The sequence below is a fragment of the Schistocerca cancellata genome, chromosome 7 (assembly GCF_023864275.1).
Source record: "Schistocerca cancellata isolate TAMUIC-IGC-003103 chromosome 7, iqSchCanc2.1, whole genome shotgun sequence".
In the NCBI taxonomy this organism is placed as follows: domain Eukaryota; kingdom Metazoa; phylum Arthropoda; class Insecta; order Orthoptera; family Acrididae; genus Schistocerca; species Schistocerca cancellata.
In genome coordinates this window covers 252,859,898-252,879,849 of record NC_064632.1, presented here as the reverse complement: position 1 = coordinate 252,879,849, position 19,952 = coordinate 252,859,898, and the positions used below count along the sequence as shown (strand labels likewise).

The following is a 19,952-nucleotide window of genomic DNA, read 5'->3' as shown; positions in this document are numbered from 1 at the left end:
TGGAGTGAGTGTGATAACATGGAGAGAGAAGGGGGGAAGAGGAGATGGACAGAGACAGGGGGAGGAAGAGACAGGCAGTGATATACGGGGGCAGGACGAACAGAGAGGAAGGACGAAATGGACAGAGAAAGGGAAGAACAGGCGATAGACAGAGAGAGAACAGCTGTAGATAGAAACAAAAAGGAAAGGGGAGGAGATGTACAGGGAGAGGGGAAGAAGGAGAGGAACAGAGAGAGGAGGAATAGGAGATTGACAAAGAGAGAGGGAGGAGATGACGAAATCAGAGGAGATGGACAGCAGGAGGAGGAGCAGACAGAGAGAGAGAGGAGGAGGAGAAGGAGGAGGAGGAGGAGCATGAGAAGGAGGTCAGAGGGAGGGGCAGGAGGAGATGGATAAAAAGTGGGGTGGAGGAGATGGACAGGAAGTGTGACGGGGGGTAGGAGATGGACAGAGAGAAGGAGGAGTGAAGGTGATGGACAGGAATTGGGGGGGAGAGGATAGAGAGAGGAGGAAGGACAGGTGGATAGAGGGGAAGGAGAAGGTGAATACAGAGAGGAGGCAGGAGGAGATGGACAGAGACAGGGGGAGGAAGAGGCAGGCAGTGATATAGGGGACAGGACGAACAGAGGGGAAGGACGAAATGGACAGAGAAAGGGAAGAGCAGACGATAGACAGAGAGAGAACAGCGGGAGATAGAAACAAAAAGGAAAGGGGGAGGAGATGTACAGGGAGAGGGGAAGAAGGAGAGGAACAGAGAGAGGAGGAAGAGGAGATTGACAAAGAGAGAGAGAGAGAGAGGAGATGACGAAATTAGAGAAGGTGGACAGCAGGAGGAGGAGAAGACTGACAGAGAGAGGAGGAGGAGGAGGAGAAGGAGGTCAGAGGGAGGGGGAGGAGGAGATGGAGTGGGGTAGAGGAGATGGACAGGAAGCATGGGGGTGGAGGGAGATGGACAGAGAGAAGGAGGAGTGTAGGTGATGGACAGGAACTGGGGGGGGGGGGGAGAGGATAGAGAGAGGAGGAAGGACAGGTGGATAGAGGGGATGAGTAGTGGGCGAGGGAGGAAGAAGGGGGCCGAAGGAGATGGACAGAGAAAAGCAGCAAGAAGAAATGGACAGAGAGAGCGGAGGAGGAGGAAGGAGATGGACTAACAGAAGACTGGAATAAGTAGATTCCCAGGCAATGTCAGGTTTCACAGTTAGTATTTAAATAAGAGTAAGAACATCATTATTACGAGAGTGGGTGACTTTTGGGAAAGGTGTGTCGTATATAATACAAAAAATGTAAACAAGTTTTGCAACATATTTATTCGTGACAAGATGCTGTTAATTGTGAAGAACTAGAGAGGGCCTGTAGCGATACAGCTGACTTCAGTGCAGCAGGCTGGCGACGCGTTCAGCAGAAGCCGATCTCGCACTTTTGGTGCACGGGGTTGTAGTAGGTGCCCCACGTGCAGGCGCCGTGTACCCACGTCCAGTGCTCGCTGCACTCGTAGTAGCGCGTGCAGTCGTCCGGGTCGGGGAGCCTGGCCAGCGGCGGCGAGCAGAAAGTTCCTGGGATGGGTGTGCTGGGGGTGGTGGTGGTGATGGTGCTCGTGCCGGTGGTTGTGGTCGCAGTAGTCTCCTGTCCAGGGCTAGATGTGGGGTCGACACAGCTGAAACGATACATTTATTTATTTAGCAGCTTTGATATCAGATCCAAGTACATATCTGCATTATCAGTTTTACAAAATAACACATACACTAACTACAGGGTGACAATCATTGAACTACACGGTGTAAAATACTCATAACTTCAGAACGGTTTGCCTTAGGACGTTCAAGCGGCACAGTTTGGCCGTGTGGCATGATGAGAATTAGTATGTGCAGTATGGTTTAGTTTAGTGACGAAGCCCACTTCCATTTGGATGGGTTCGTCAATAAGAAAAACTGGCATTTCGCGATCGAGAAGTGTTGTGCTGGAAGAAGAGCCAACACCGTGTTACTAGTGGAGGCCGAAATGCACGCGATTTAGCTCACGCAGGCTGGCGTAAGGAGGGAAGAACTGTACTGACGTGTGGTTTGGAACACGACAAGGAGTTAGAATTCAGAAAGAGGACGTAATTAGTTTGATACTTAACTTTAATCCATTAATGATGAACGTCGATCTTGACCGTACATGATCCACAATATTATCTGTACCGAATTATAGTAACCGAATATGGCGCCTTGCTAGGTCGTAGCAAATGACGTAGCTGAAGGCTATGCTAAACTGTCGCCTCTGCAAATGAGAGCGTATGTAGACAGTGAACCATCGCTAGCAAAGTCGGCTGTACAACTGGGGCGAGTGCTAGGGAGTCTACACTAGATCTGCCGTGTGGCGGCGCTCGATCTGCAATCACTGATAGTGGCGACACGCGGGTCCGACGTATACTAACGGACCGCGACCGATTTAAAGGCTACCACCTAGCAAGTGTGCTGTCTGGCGGTGACACCACGAGAAGTCTCTTCAGCCTCAACAGGTGACCGTGCGGTGTGCAATGTCCTGTCACGGAATGATCTGTGCGACGTTCCTTGATGGCAAAGTGACTACCGAAAGGAGCGTGAAGGTTTTGGAATATGATTTCATCCCCATTATCCAAAGTGACCATGATTTCGACAATATGTGGTTCATGCAAGACGGAGCTCAAGCCCATCGAAGCAGGAGAGTGTTTGATGTCCTGGAGGAGCACTTTGGGCACAGAAAATATCAATAAACCACGGAATGAATGCAGCGTCTGATGTCCTCTGGTAACGCATTCCCAACGAACACTCAAACTCTTTTAGCAACAGAAGACATAAAAGGGTAGAAACACCTACACGGTTGTGTAGCGGAAGAAAAAATAAGAATATAGGAAAGCAATTTTTTACGTTTTATTTCTTTTAATATTTTAATTTTTTACATTATAATATAGTAAATGAATAAGTACTATTTGTGTCACAAACCTCCTTTCATAATGAATGTATTTTAATTTTTTTACATCAGTGATTTAGTTACATGTTAAATGGATTTAACTGACAATTGTTGTTTTTAATGATTTCGGGTTGTTACACACTTGAATTAAAAAAAATCCTATTGTTGGCTCTATAGATGGTGTCCAAAGACCATTGATGAACTTAAAAAAAAAAAGGGACGCTGACTCCAAGGATGTCAATAACTACCACCCAGTGTCACAACATAATTTTCCAAAAATTTGTTGTCACCCACTTATGTAGTAATGGGATACTTAGCTAATCACGGTTTCAAAAGAGCTACTATAAATGAATCAGCTGTTTATACATTTTCCGCGTTGGTAATAAAATATTTAAATGATACATTTCATCGTTCGTGATCTTCTGTGACTTACCGAACGAATTTCACTACGTCAGTCATAATATTGTATTAGAGAAATTTAGTTTTTGTGAAAAATGTAGCTGGGTTTTATTCTTATTTAAGAAACACAATGCAGGAAGTTACTCCACACTGAGTAACACATAGGCGGACGCCACGTTATCTGCGTGCGAAAGAAATTACAGTGGGAGCCATACAAGGCTGGATCATTGGCCCATTCGTGTTCTTGTCTTATGTTAATGATCTGCTATTTTCTTGGAATCAGAAGGCAGAATTAGTCCTCTTTGCAAATGGTTCAAGTGTTGTGAAGCCGAGCAAACAAGTTATTGACTGGTTCTGCACAAACAGACGAACTTCAAACTATGAGTACAGCTTTTCCGGTTTTGTACAGTCTAAAACATCCCAGCTCCTAGTAAACTAGTAAACAAAAAAGATAAAATGAACAAGGTAAAAAATTCCACGTTCTCAGGTGTGCATATTGTTGAAAACATGAAGATTTAGTTTAATTTTGTCACAAAAATAATTAACAACAATGGGGATATATAAGTCGGTAATTTAACGCATTTTGCAGGTTTTCATTCACTTATGTGTTACGGGGTTAGCTCCTCACTTAGGAAGTATTCATATAGCGGCCGGCCGGTGTGGCCGAGCGGTTCTAGGCGCTTCAGTCTGGAACCGCGCGACCGCTACGGTCGCAGGTTCGAATCCTGCCCCGGGCATGGATGTGTGTGTTGTCCTTAGGTTAGTTAGGTTTAAGTAGTTCTAAGTTCTAGGGGACTGATGACCTCAGATGTTAAGTCCCATAGTGCTCAGAGCCACCTGAACCATTTTTTTATTCATATAGCAAAAGAAAGTGATTAGAAGCATGTGTGGGGTTTACAAACATATACCTCTCAAGCGTCTCGCTAAACAGCTGGCAATATTAACCACAACGTCATAGAACATTTATACACTTACGAAGTTTGTTATCAACAATCAGACTGAGTTCAAGAGTAGCAGAGATATGAAGGGCGTTGATGATGATGATGTTTGGTTTGTGGGGCGCTCAACTGCGTGGTTATCAGCGCCCGTACAATTACCCAATCTTTGCTCAGTCCAATTTCGCCACTTTCCTGGATGAGGATGAAATGATGAGGACAACACAAACACCCAGTCATCTCGAGGCAGGTGAAAATCCCTGACCCCGCCGGGAATCGAACCCGGGACCCCGTGCTCGGGAAGCGAGAACGCTACCGCGAGACCACGAGCGGCGGATATGAAGGGCGTTCAATATGTAATGTAACATATCTATTTCTGAAAGAAGGTTGATTTTATTCAGGATTCCAACACAACTCATCATTCCCCACATTTTGGCCACAGGACCACAGATCTCAACATATCTCCGTTCAATTGGACGGGCTTATGTCTCCTGACGCCACCTTATTGAAAGCGCTTGTATGCCTGCGTGGTGCCACTCTACTGGTCGACGTCAGAGCCAACGTTCTGCTGCACCAATAAGCTCCACGTCATCAACGTACTGCTTTCCAGAGAATACATCCTTCATTGGACCAAACACGTGGAACTCGGAAAGTGTGAGATCCGGGCTGTACAGTGGATGAGGAAGAACAGTCCCATGAAGTTTTGTGAGCTCCTCTCGGGTGTGCAGACTTGTGTGAGATGCTGCATTGTCATGGGAACAAGAATTTCCCTTGTATTTTTATTATGGCGAACGCGCTGAAGTCTTTTGTTTAGTTTCTTGAGGGTAGCACAGTACACTTCAAAGTTGATCGTTGGACCATGAGAGAGGACATCGAACAGAATAACCCCTTCAGAGTCTCAGAAAAGGGTTGTCATGAGTTTACCAGCTGGGGTGCGGCTCTGAACTTTTTCTCCAGACAAGAGGTGGTGCAGCGCCACTTGATGGATTACTGTTTTCTTCCCAGTTCAAGTGGTGAACCCATGTTTCATCGCCTGTGACGATGTTCGACAAAAATTGTTACAATAAACCTCGTAACGCGCAAACAAATGCAGACAGATGGTCCTTCGTTGCTCTTTACGGTCTTCTGTTTGGCAGCAAGGAACCTAGCGGGCACACACCTTGCAAGTAGGCTGTTTATGTGTTTGTATGTTGGCAGCACTGTGCAGCGCTCTGCATTAATATCACTGACAGCGCTGTGCGCCCTCTGTAAGAGACTCTGTGGCTAGTCGGACTCACAGTTGGAAGTGAATAGCCAGCAGTGATGGCAGTTTGAAGTGAATAGCCAGCAGTGATGGAGTTTGGAAGTTAATAGTTAGCAGTGAGGGAGGTTAGAGGTCTGAACTGTTTGCAGAAGCGGACGATCTGGATATGTGTCCGTCATGGATTTGTAATATTGTTGACGATTATCTAATTTTTGGAACTGGATGTCACGGACGATTATATATATACTGGGTAATCAATAAGTCAGTATAAATTTGAAAACTGAATAAATCACGGAATAATGTACATAGAGAGGTACAAATTGACACACATGCTTGGAATGACATGGAGTTTTATTAGAAACAAAAAAATACAAAAGTTCACAAAATGTCCGACAGATGGCGTTTCATCTGATCAGAATAACAACAATTAGCATAACAAAGTAAGACAAAGCAAAGATGATGTTCTTTACAGGAAATTCTCAATATGTTCACCACCATTCCTCAATAATAGCTGTAGTCGAGGAATAATGTTGTGAGCAGCACTGTACAGCATGTCCGGAGTTATGGTGAGGCATTGGGTAGGATGTTGTCTTTCAGCATCCCTAGAGATGTCGGTCGATCACGATACACTTGCGACTTCAGGTAACCCCAAAGCCAATAATCGCACGGACTGAGGTCTGGGGACCTGGGAGGCCAAGCATGACGAAAGTGGCGGTTGAGCACACGATCATCACCAAACGACGCGCGCAAGAGATCTTTCACGCGTCTAGCAATATGGGGTGGTTCTAATAAAACCCCCTGACATTCCAAGCATGTGTGTCAATTTTTACCTCTCTATCTACATTATTCCGTGGTTTATTAAGCTTTCAAATTTATACGACTTTTTGATCACCCAGTATATGGATTTCACATTATTAAGGTAAAATTTGCTAACTACATTGTTTGCTCTGCTACAAAATCTTTCTTTGCTAACAGCATGCCTATTAGTAGTTAGAGCCTACAGTTGTTACAGTCTTTTATTTAGCTGGCTGTATTGGTGTTTGCTGTACCGCTGTAGTTCGTGGAATGAATATTTTCTGTGAGGTAAGTGACTTATGAAACGTATGGATTATTGTTAGGACTTCTTCTAATTCAGGGCCATTCTTTTGTGTTAAGTAATAGTCAGATTGTGTTTTCCTTGTATATTGTGGGTCATAAATGAAATGAATAACTTTGAGTTGTATTTGTCAGGGAAAATTCTGTAGATCAGTGAAACGAAATGATAAAGACAAGCAAAGAGACAGTACGTTTGATTTCACTCAGCAGTTTTAGATGGTTCAGTTGCGTAATCAGTTTCACTCAGTAGCTTCAGAATTAAATTAAGAACTTTCACTTTCTCAGTTATTCCAGTCCAAGTGAAAATGTATTAAGAAGTTTCAACCTTTGAGTAACCCAACTGTTGGACTAGTGTGTCAGCACTACCAACGGAGATGTCCGGTTGTGCAGCAAGGTGCTTGATTGCGATCCGACGATCACCTCGAATGTGAGTGTCCGCACTTTCCAACATTGCAGGAGTCACAGTTGCTTGCGGCCGGCCTGCATGGGGAGATCAGACAGGTTTGTGCGATCTTGTTACGATGATGACAGACTCCTCGCCAATCAACTCACTGCTTTTGTTTACTGCCACTTCTCTGTAGACATTCTGTAAGCGCCTGTGAATAGCCTGCGATGCACTGGTTTTACGCCAAAAGAAACTCAGTGACTCAGTGACAGCTCTCTGCTAGGAACGCATCTCTGTCAAAAAGGCCATTTTGAAAGCTACACTACTGGCCATTAAAATTGCTACACCACGAAGATAACGTGCTACAGACGCGAAATTTAACCGACAGGAAGAAAATGCTGTGATATGCAAATGATGAGCTTTTCAGAGCATTCACACAAGGTTGGCGCCGCTGGCGACACCTACAACGTGCTGACATGAGTAAAGTTTCCAACCTGTTTCTCATACACAAACGGCAGTTGACCGGCGTTGCCTGGTGAAAAGTTGTAGTGATGCCTCGTGTAAGGAGGAGAAATGCGTACCATCACGTTTCCGACTTTGATAAAGATCGGATTGTAGCCTATCGCGATTGCGGTTTATCGTATCGCGACATTGCTGCTCGCGTTGGTCGATATCCAATGACTGTTAGCAGAATATGAAATCGGCGGGTGCACGAGAGTAAAACGTAACGCCGTGCTGGATTCCAACTGCCTCGTATCACTAGCAGTCGAGGTGACAGGCATCTTATCCAGATGGCTGTAACGGATCGTGCAGCCATGTCTCGATCCCTGAGTCAACAGATGGGGACGTTTGCAAGACAACAACCATCTGCACGAACGGTTCGACGACGTTTGCAGCAGCATCAACTATCAGCTCGGAGACCATGGCTGCGGTTACCCTTGACGCTGTATCACAAACAGGAGCGCCTGCGATGGTGTACTCAACGACGAACCTGGGTGCACGAATGGCAAAACATCATTTTTTCGGATGAATCCAGGTTCTGTTTACAGCATCATGATGGTCGCATCCGTGTTTGGCGACATCACGGTGAACGCACATTGGAAGTGTGTATTCGCCATCGCCATACTGGCGTTATCACCCAGCGTGATGGTATGGGGTGCCATTGGTTACACGTCTCGGTCACCTCTTGTTCGCATTGACGACACTTTGAACAGTGGACGTTACATTTCAGATGTGTTACGACCCGTGGCACTACCCTTCATTCGATCCCTGCGAAACCCTACATTTCAGCAGGATAATGCACGACCGCATGTTGCAGGTCCTATACGGACCTTTCTGGATACAGAAAATGTTCGACTGCTCCCCTGGCCAGCAGATTCTCCAGATCTCTCACCAATTGAAAACGTCTGGTCATTGGTGGGCGAGCAACTGACTCGTCACAATACGCCAGTCACTACTGTTGATTAACTGTGGTATCGTGTTGAAGCTGCATGGGCAGCTGTACCTGTACACGCCATCCAAGCTGTGTTTGACTCAATGCCCAGACGTATCAAGGCCGTTATTACGGTTAGAGGTTGTTGTTTTGGGTACTGATTTCTCAGGATCTATGCACCCAAATTGCGTGAAAATGTAATCACATGTCATTTCTAGTATATTTGTCCAATGAATATCCCTTTACCATCTGCATTTCTTTTTGGTGTAGCAATTTTAATGGCCAGTAGTGTACTTACAGAGCCGCCACCCTTCGGAACGTCATGAAACTATAGCGGCTGCAGTGGGATTATTCCACGTTGTCCCACAACAGATTCCGCATTTTTGTAGCAGAAATTGGCCGGAAATCATGTTGCTTTACTTATTGAACGCCCATCGTATTCACAAGTAGTAAACTAGAAGGAAAAATTGTTTAATGAGTGTAACTTTGGTGCAGAAAGGTGTGAAAGATGCAGCTATAAAACTATTCACAATGTACCCATGGAATTAAAATATCTGACTGCTAGCAGACGTTTTTTCAAATGCAAATTGAAGATGTTTCCTCTTAACAGCAACTCCTCTATACCACAGAGAAATAATTATCCATGTTGATGAAAACTAGACTGTATACATCCAAGATGTTTCTAAGTCTTTGCATCAAACGTGTAGAGGTTACAGACTACATCATGGGGAACAACTTTTGTTAAAGATGAAATCGACGCTGATGCTTCTTGGAAACACCATGCATTCTCTTGTAGTGGTTATCTTCCTGAGATACAAGTCATAAGCACTCCATGGTTGTGCGTACGTCTTGTGTGTTGCCTACAATCCAGGCATCTGCTCCATACGAAAGGTGATAGGCCCAGCAAAATTAAAGTTCCTGTTTTGCTCCTAGAATACAATTTCTTTTTCCACTTAGAGACCCCAATTCTTAATTGTTTTCTTGTTGAAAATCACTCTATCAGTTTACTGGAGACGGTATCAGGCAGCATACCTTGCCATCCGGCTCTGCCAGTTCAGTGAGAAAATGTTCACTGATGCTTCCTGGCGACACTTGCTGTTCTTTAATATTTGGCAACCTTCGGACGACGAGATTTCATTAAATTATCGGGGTTTAATAACAAAGTACGGCACATGTTCCTTTCCCAGTAAATCGATACAGTGATTTTCAACAAGAAACCATTAAGAATTAGGTGTCCAAGTGGAGAAAGAAACTGTATTTTAGAAGCAAATCTGGAATCCCCTCATATATATATATATATATATATATATATATATATATATATATATATATATATATAGGGCGTTACAAAAAGGTACGGCCAAACTTTCAGGAAACATTCCTCATACACAAAGAAAGAAAATATGTTATGTGGACATGTGTCCGGAAACGCTTCCTTTCCATGTTAGAGCTCATTTTATTACTTCAAATCACACTAATCATGGAATGGAAACACACAGCAACAGAACGTACCAGCGTGACTTCAAACACTTTGTTACAGGAAATGTTCAAAATGTCCTCCGTTAGCGAGGATACATGTACCCACCCTCCGTCGCAAGGAATCCCTGATGCGCTGATGCAGCCCTGGAGAATGGCGTATTGTATCACAGCCATCCACAATACGAGCACGAATAATCTCTACATTTGGTACCGGGGTTGCGTGGAGGCCATGGAATTGGTCCGCCTCTACCAATCCATCGGTCACCGAATCTGTTGTTGAGAAGCGTACGAACACTTCGACTGAAATGTGCAGGAGCTCCATCGTGCACGAACCACATGTTGTGTCGTACTTGTAAAGGCACATGTTCTAGCAGCACAGGTAGAGTATCCCGTATGAAATCATGATAATGTGCTCCATTGAGCGTAGGTGGAAGAACATGGGGCCCAATCAAGACATCACCAACAATGCCTGCCCAAACGTTCACAGAAAATCTGTGTTGATGGCGTGATTGCACAATTGCGTGCGGATTCTCGTCAGCCCACACATGTTGATTGTGAAAATTTACAATTTGATCACGTTGGAATGAAGCCTCATCCGTAAAGAGAACATTTGCACTGAAATGAGGATTGACACATTGTTCGATGAACCATTCGCAGAAGTGTACCCGTGGAGGCCAATCAGCTGCTGAAAGTGCCTGCACACGCTGTACATGGTACGGAAACGACTGGTTCTCCCGTAGCACTCTCCATACAGTGACGTGGTCAACGTTACCTTGTACAGCAGCAACTTCTCTGACGCTGACATTAGGGTCATCGTCAACTGCACGAAGAATTACCTCGTCCATTGCAGGTGTCCTCGTCGTTCTAGGTCTTCCCCAGTCGCGAGTCACAGGCTGGAATGTTCCGTGCTCTCTAAGACGCCGATCAATTGCTTCGAACGTCTTACTGTCGGGACACCTTCGTTCTGGAAATCTGTCTCGATATAAACGTACCGCGCCACGGCTATTGCTTCGTGCTAATCCATACATCAAATGGGCATCTGCCAACACCGCATTTGTAAACATTGCACTGACTGCAAAACCACGTTCGTGATGAACACTAACCTGTTGATGCTACGTACTGATGTGCTTGATGCTAGTACTGTAGAGCAATGAGTCGCATGTCAACACAAGCACCGAAGTCAACATTACCTTCCTTCAATTGGGCCAACTGGCGGTGAATCGAGGAAGTACAGTATCTACTGACGAAACTAAAATGAGCTCTAACACGGAAATTAAGCGTTTCCGGACACATGTCCACATAACATCTTTCCTTTAATTGTTGGTGAGGAATGTTTCCTGAAAGTTTGGCCGTACCTTTTTGTAACACCCTATACATGTATATATATAAACTGATCAGCAAGATATCGTGGCCACCAACCTACTATTGATATAAATCCATCAAGGCGATAGTAGTGTCACTTGGTGAGGAATGACTGCTAGTCAGACACACGCACAGTGTATGTAGTATCAGTGAGCATGCTGTCTGTATGTAGAATGGCGAAGGTGCACGATCTATCTGGGTTTGATTGAGGGTAGACTGTGATGGCCTGGAGGCTCGGCATGAGCATTTCGGAAATTACATGACTATTAGGGTGTTTGAGGAGCGCTGTGGTGAGTGTCTTCAACATGTGGTGAAACCGAGCTGAAACCACATCCAGACGTTGTGGGGTTGGGTGGTCACCTCATTACAGATGTCAGACGTTGTAGGCTGGGCAGACTGGTAAAACAGTTACGATGAACTGTGCTGGAACTAGCATCAGACTTTAATGCTGAGCAGATACAAGTGTGTCTGAACATGCAGCGCACCGAATAATCCTAACAATGGACCTCTGCAGCCCACGACCCATGTATGTGCCAATGTTAACACTATGACATTGACAACTGTGACTGAAATGGGCAGGTGACCATCGGCACTCGATAGTCACTCTGTGGCAGAGCGTTGCTTGGTGTGATGAATCCCAATACCTTCTTCTTCTGGCCAATGGGAGGGAGTGAACCTTCTTCTTCCAGGGAACAGCTCCTTGACACCTGTACTGCGGGATGGGCATCCACGGGTCCAGTGGAGCTCGTGCAAAGCACCATGATGGCCAAGGAGCACTTTACACAGGTTGCAGACCACGTATACTCCTTCATGACGATCAAGTTTCCTGATGGCACTGGAATTTTTCAGCAAGACAGTTTGCCATATCAAAAGGCCAGGAGTGTGATGAAGTGGTTTGAGGAACAGGGTGCTTCCCCCCCCCCTCTGCCCTCCCCCCCCCCCCCAACTTCCTAGATCTGAACCAGATCAACCGAGTCTGGGATGTGATTGAATGTGTTGCCAGAGTTCAATATCTAGGTGGATGTATGTGTATGCTCTATATCTCCTCCTAAACATAAAGCACTAGACCGATTTCAACTAGATGTGGTACACACATTCCTTACTGTCTGGCAACAATCGCTGTGTCGGTAAGAACTACCTACCTGCCACAACTGGTGAGATATGACGTCATGAACAATGAGATCGTGAAAAACTACCGCATCTTACATGACGCTTAAATTTGTTACGTTTGTGTAACTAACTCTGTTCGCAATAAATTTCACAGACAGTATCCACTTATATCACTATATGCACCCACGGAAATATATCAAGGTACCCCACATAGTTCAGAAGATATGAAGCCATAAACATTGAGATGCTTGAAAACCTGCCGCATAGTGCGTGACGTTTATTACTTCTGTGCTTCCAACTCTCTTCGCAACATATTTCACAGATATTATCCACATATGCCGCTGAATGTACTTACACAAATATATCACTGTATGACGTCATAAATACTGAGATACGTGAAAAAATGACGTATCATGCATGTAGGATTAATACCTCTTTTCTTCACTTACTAAGACACTCTTGCAGTCGAGTCAACTTTAAGGAGATCCCTGACACCTAGCAGCGCTTATAACAGCTATCGACTGTGAAACTCAGCCGGCAAGTGTGGCCGATTGGTTCTAGGCGCTACAGTCTGGAACCGCGCGACCGCTACGGTCGCAGGTTCGAATCCTGCCTCGGTCATGGATGTGTGTGATGTCCTTAGGTTAGTTAGGTTTAAGTAGTTATAAGTTCTAGGGGACTGATGACCTCAGATGTTAAGTCCCATAGTGCTCAGAGCCATTTTTTGAACTGTGAAACTCAGACGTCTGTAGACGAAAACAATAGCCCTCTATCAGACTATGACACATTTACGAACTACTTACTGCTGCTGCTACTGTCTCGTTTAAGTAAACATCACAGAGAATTTATATTTTGCCTCCTACGTTTCTTAATTTCGTTATTGTATTTATACTTTAGTACATGACGTATATTTCTCTACAACCGTTTCGTAATTTCAAAGGTGTTAGCTTAACACAGAGCACTATCGCTTGTGAGATAGGGAAGTGAGCGGTGGATTTACGACCTTTGGTCTGGTACCAACCAGCCAGTGTGTGGTCTTTGGGCAGTAAGCTACTGCTGGGCTTGTCTCAAATCTCTACCTCAGACAAAGAAAACGTGATACACGTACTGTTAAAATACGACAATACACACAACAAATTTCGTACGATTCGTACTTGGCTGGTGCTCGCGACTTCCCTGGGGCAACACGAAGGACATCTAGCGACAGAGTTCAATAAAACATACTTGCCAAATAACGGAAAACAGTGGACCCCGCACGACGTGATAAACACTAGGAAAGATCACTGATAACCAGAGGGCGGATTGACATGCACTAAAAAATGTATGTTTCTATGGATAAAGTGCCAGAAATAAACTAAAAATCCGGTAACGTGCAATATAACCTGAGAAATACACGTAAAAAATGCATCAACTACGTAATTAAAAGAAAGAAACCAATATATCGAAGCGACTTTTTTTTTTCTTGAGTGACAGTCTTCAGACTGCTTTGGCACGGCCACCACGAACTCGTCTCCTGTGCCAACCTTTTAAATCGGAGTAGTACTTACTCCCAGCGTCCTCGGCTATTTTTTGGGTATATTTCTGTCTCTTTCTTTTCCTGCAGTTTTTGACCTCTACCTCTATCACCATGGCAATCATTCCCTGATGTCTCAAGACATGTCCCATCATCCTGTCCCTTTTTCTACAGGGTGTTTCAAAAAGGACTTTAAAACTTTGAAAATTCATATAAATAGTACCTACAGAGGTGATTTTAGTGTCAATTTGTAGGGAAACACATCAAGTTTTGTCTTGCGTAGTTTGCTAGTGCCGCATGGCACCGTACGAAGCTCTAGCAGCAGTTGCGTTGAAGATGGCTGCCTATACTGGACCCGAGCGTGCTAGCTGCGTTTTTTGGTTTGAAGAATCGAAGTCGGTGACAACAATTCAGCGTAATTTCCGCACGTAGTAAGCTAAAGCTCCTCCTAGTAGGCCTGCAATTTATGAGTGGCATAAATGTTTTCTAGAAACAGGCTGGTCGGTAAGACATCGGAAATCATTAGGTCGCCCAAAGACATCTGACGACGTCGTTGCGCGAGTGAGACAACGTTTTGTTAACAGAAACCGTTTGCATTTGAAACCGTACAAATTGACGATCGTGCAAGCAATAAAAGACACTGATAAAATTGCTCGCAAGAACTTCTGTGCAGATATGTTAAATCGATTACATGAGGATGAACATTTCTTGGACAAAATCATCTTTTCTGAGGAGTCGACTTTTCACTTAAGTGGCAAGATTTACACGCATAACTGTAGGATTTGGGGCAATGAAAATACACATCAAACATTGCAACATGTTCGTGATAGCCTAAAACTGAAATTTTTTTTTTAACTGAGCAAGAACAAACTGTACGGCCCATATTTTTTCGTGAGAGTACCATCAACAGGATAATGTGTCTGGATACGTTACAACACTTTTTGATACCACAGATCGATGAGGATGACCAAGAAAGAAATGTTTACTTCATGCAAGATGGTGCACCATCCCACTGACTGGCTGAAGTCTGCGATTTTTTCAGTGACCACTTTCCAGGTCAATGGATTGGCCAATTGGATGGCTCCCACGTTCCACAGATCTGACATCACACGATTTTTTTTAATGGGGATTCATCAAAGATATCGTGTTTGTACCTCGTGTGCCGGCTTCTCTATCTACATCTCTACATCTACATCCATACTCCGCAAGCCACCTGACGTTGTGTGGCGGAGGGTACCTCCCTTCTATTCCAGTCTCGTATTGTTCGTGGAAACAAAGATTGTCGGTATGCCTCTGTGTGGGCTCTAATCTCTCTGATTTTATCCTCATGGTCTCTTCGCGAGACATAAGTAGGAGGGAGCAATATACTGCTTGACTCTTCGGTGAAGGTATGTTCTCGAAACTTCAACAAAAGCCTGTACCGAGCTACTGAGCGTCTCTCCTGCAGAGTCTTCCACTGGAGTTTATCTATCATCTCCGTAACGCTTTCGCGATTACTAAATGATCCTGTAAAGAAGCACGCTGCTCTCCGTTGGATCTTCTCTATATCTTCTATCAACCCTATCTGGTACGGATCCCACACTGCTGAGCAGTATTCAAGCAGTGGGCGAACATGCGTACTGTAACCTACTTCCTTTGCTTTCGGATTGCATTTCCTTAGGATACTTCCAATGAATCTCAGTCTGGCATCTGCTTTACCAACGATCAACTTTATATGATCATTCCATTTTAAATCACTCCTAATTCGTACTCCCAGATAATTTATGGAACGACCTGCTTCCAGTTGCTGACCTGCTATTTTGTAGCTACATGATAAGGGATCTATCTTTCTATGTATTCGCAGCACATTACGCTTGTCTACATTGAGATTCAGTTGCCATTCCCTGCACCATGCGTCAATTCGCTGCAGATCCTCCTGCATTTCAGTACAATTTTACATTGTTACAACCTCTCAATATACCACAGCATCATCCGCAAAAAGCCTCAGTGAACTTCCGATGTCATCCACAAGGTCATTTATGTATATTGTGAATAGCAACGGTCCTATGACACTCCCCTGCGGCACACCTGAAATCACTCTTACTTCGGAAGACTTCTCTCCATTGAGAATGACATGCTGCGTTCTGTTATCAACGATCTCTTAATCCAATCACACAATTGGTCTGATAGTCCATATGCCCTTACTTTGTTCATTAAACGACTGTGGGGAACTGTATCGAACGCCTTGCAGAAGTCAAGAAACACGGCATCTACCTGTGAACCCGTGAACTTAGAGCAAAAATTTACGCCGCCACTGAACAAGCTACATCTGCAATGCTACAGCGAGTTTGGGAAGAAATTGAGATCTGATGAGATGCGTGCAGGATAACCAATGGAAGTCACATACATCTTTAGTTTAACGTAAAAAAATCTTGATGCGTTTCCCTACAAAACAGCACTAAACCCAGCTCTAGATCTTCTTTCAGTAAGTTTATATGAATTTTTAAAGTTGTAAAGACCTTTTGGTAACATCCCATAGTCAATGTTTTCCACATACTCTCGCATTCGCCGAAACTGCTGAAGACCTCCTCGTTTTTAGGGTTCCGTACCTCATAACGTACAAATCGGAACAGTTACACGTAGGAACACTTTTGTGTCTGTCTGTACGACTGCTAAGAACACTTTTCTGAGGAGCAGGTATATGTATCAAGTTCAAAGTTATGTCACATACAGGGTAAAAATTGTTGAACTATATGAGAAAAAAACGCAAATTAGTTACAAACTACGGCGTTTACACACTTTATTCAACATGGAAACGTCACTACAGATATTGGGATTTAGGTTATGACGTGTTCGATATGCCTGCCATCATTAGCGATGATGTGGCTCACACCAATAGCGAAATTCTGCATGACGCGCTGAAGTGTCGGAACATCGATATTGCCGATGACCTGAATGGCGCTTTTCAGCTCAGCAGTGGTTTTGGGGTTATTGCGGTAGACCTTGTGTTTAATGTAGCCCCACAAAAAGGAGTCACATGTGTTCGGATCCGGAGAATACAGCGGCCAATCGAAGCCAACGCCAGTGGCGTCTGGGTACCCCAGAGGCAGAATGCGGTCCCCAAAGTGCTCCTCCAGGACATCAAACTGTTTCCTGCTTCGACGGGGTCGGGCTCCGTCTTGCATGAACCACATCTTGTCGAAATCAGGATCGCTTTGGATAAAGGAGATGAAATCATCTTCCAGAACGTTTATGTACCGTTCGGTAGTCACGATGCAATCGAAGAATATCGCATCAATTATTGGGTGACTGCACATTGCACACCGCACAGTAACCCGTTTATGGTGAAGAGACTACTCGATTGCTGATTCTCAGTCCCTCAAATGCGTCAATTTTGCTTATTGACAAACCCCTCGAAATGAAAGTTGGCTTCGTCGCTAAGCCAAGCCAAGACGCGTGCGCATACGCATACTAATTCCCATCATGCACCGCGGCCAACTGTGCAGTTTGAACGTCCTAAACCAAACCGTTCAGAAGTTTTTGATACTAGGAAACTCATTCATCAAATCCTGCAGTACGCTTCCCGTTGACCTAACATCATGAAGTTCTACAAGATGCAAGGTTTCACTGTATAAGTAAAGAAGAAAAACCGAAATTGTTAGTCTGTAATTATATCACATGGTAAAAAAAAATATTTCTCTTGTCGTTAGCTATCGACTTCGAACTTGAAATTCAAACATTCTCGAAAGACTTGTAATCCCTCGGAACGAAATCTTTCCAGTAGCAATATCGGTAACACGCAAAAATTGTCAATATCGTCGATTCTAAGTATGGATAAATTATCGCTAGATATAATTACCTCCATCCTCTCGATACAATTTGAAACGAGACTCGTCCGACCAGGCAACACGTTTCCATCCATCAAAAGTCCAATGTTAGTGTTGACGAACTCAAGCGAGGCGTAAAACTTTGTGTAGTGCAAACATCAAGGGTACACGAGTGGGCCTTCGGCTCCGAAAGCCCATATCGATGGTGTTTTGTTGAATGGTTCACATGCTGACACTTGTTGATAGCCCAGCATTGAAATCTGCAGCAATTTGCGGAATGGTTGCACTTCTGTCACACTGAATGATTCTCTTCAGTCCTCGTTGGTTCTTTTCTTGCAGGATATTTTTCCGGCCGCAGCGATGTCGGAGATTTGAAGTTTTACCTGATTTCTGATATTCACTGTACGGTCGTGTAATGGTCGTGAGGGAAAATCCCCTCTTCATCGCTACCTCAGAGAAGCTGTGTTTCATCGCCAGTGCGGCGACTGTAGCACCACGTTATAACTCACTTAAGTCTTGATAATATGCCATTGTGGCAGCAATAACCGATCTAATAACTGCGTCAGACACTCGTTGTATTATATAAGCGTTGCCGATCACAGCGCCGTATTCTGCCTGTTTACATCTCTGTATTTGAATACGCATGCCTATACCAGGTTTTTTCTTTTCAGTGTAGAACGGTTACTACGCGTTGGTTAGACGTGGCAGGTAAGAATGTTATTCAGTCAAAGGAAGTAAAGTACACGAGGTCACAAGCGTTATTATGTAACAGTCAAACAACACTGTTACGGAAACATTAGGTTCGATTACTCGCGATTTGTTGCACAAAGGAGTGGCAAACTCAGGGTACGTGAGATCGGAGGGCTCGATTATACAGTCAGTAGGGCAACACACAGTGCTAAGGTGAGTGAGTTTAATTGGTGATCCATTAGCGTGCTATCTGGGTATCACTAAAAAGTGTGGTTAGGAGTTCCACTCTCTCAGCTCACTTCACAGAACGAAACACGTTATGGTGCATGCATTTTGCAATGCATATGCAGTTCGTATTCAAACGTTTACTAACGTAACCCGAAAACTGTACAAATTCCACTACTAAACTGGGAAATTACTGTTAACCTTTAACGGTGCTGTTGCTGTATGAAGGACCTAATGCCCTTTGAATGTTGTAGTGTCTCGTCCGTTAAGTGGAAGATAGTATTGAAACTCTTCGTAATCTTAGTTTACATTTCTCCGTGAATGGCTAAGAAAACACTGTGCATTATTACTGTTGCGTGGTGAATACCACAAGATTTTTCCGTTTGGGGCTCACTGACACATAAGTGTCTCTTTTTTCCCTGCGTATCTTTCCTTTTAGATCAGCTATTGCTTCTAGTGTTACTACATAAACTGGTAAAAAGATATAATGTTTTACAGCAACATGGCTCCCCGAAAACGGACTAAATTAGGTCTCAATGATTCACACATTTGCCTTTCAGAAGATAGCACTGATGCTGGATTGATTTCATCACAGGTGATCATGAATCGAGTGTCATGCTCTTCATACGGACTCCCAGAACAAAAAAAAATGTTGATCTAAACCAACGTTTACTTTCAAAAACGCAGCTTGGAAGTTGTGTGAACTTTGTAAGTCACATATCTGAACTCGGCCTCAAAGTATTGTTGTTTAACTTCCAGGGTCGTTTTCTAGGAATATTGAGTCTCGACATATCTTGTAAGCCTGTTATTTATTTCTGATCCCCTGTTGCAATATATTTTAATACATTAATGACACAATGAGAACAATCAGAAGAAGTTCTGGAATCACAACGATCTTAAACAAAAGATTTCACTATAATTGAATTTAGCGTTTCTTGGACTCTTGTTGTTGTCAGAATGGATGAAATCAAGTCATGGAAATGATTTTTTCACCGTGAGGGACACATACGAAAACACAGCACCTCGTGCGATCATCAGGAAGTCACGGTTTTTCTTCGTTATTGTCTTCTCCTCTGAGGTTGATAACACGACGGTCTGTTCATATATTCTTCAAAGAAATCGGGCAGTTGTGTTGTTGTTGTCTACAATGCACTACATTCAAGTAACGAACCATTCATGATAAACGGTTAGGCGAAAGGTGGGGCAGCCCATTGACAGCCTAGATCAAATTTACAGTTATTATTCAGTATACTGACGAACCTCAAGATGGCCATTAGAAATATTTCTTGCCATATTCAAGACTAGTGGTGTAAACGGTGCCAGTATTCAGCCCAAACATATCATAAG

At 44.0% G+C, this 19,952-nt stretch overlaps 1 protein-coding gene across 1 annotated transcript in view; it reads right to left on the bottom strand.

The window, feature by feature from the left end:
- Positions 1 to 1,288: 1,288 nt before the first annotated feature.
- The window catches only part of LOC126092310 (uncharacterized), a 157,850-nt gene continuing 139,186 nt past the window's right edge, over positions 1,289 to 19,952 (bottom strand). The window contains exon 5 of the mRNA XM_049907835.1: positions 1,289 to 1,654. Within this exon, the coding sequence (XP_049763792.1) occupies positions 1,396 to 1,654 (259 nt within the window). The 3' untranslated portion in view covers positions 1,289 to 1,395. The remainder of the gene's footprint in view (positions 1,655 to 19,952) is intronic.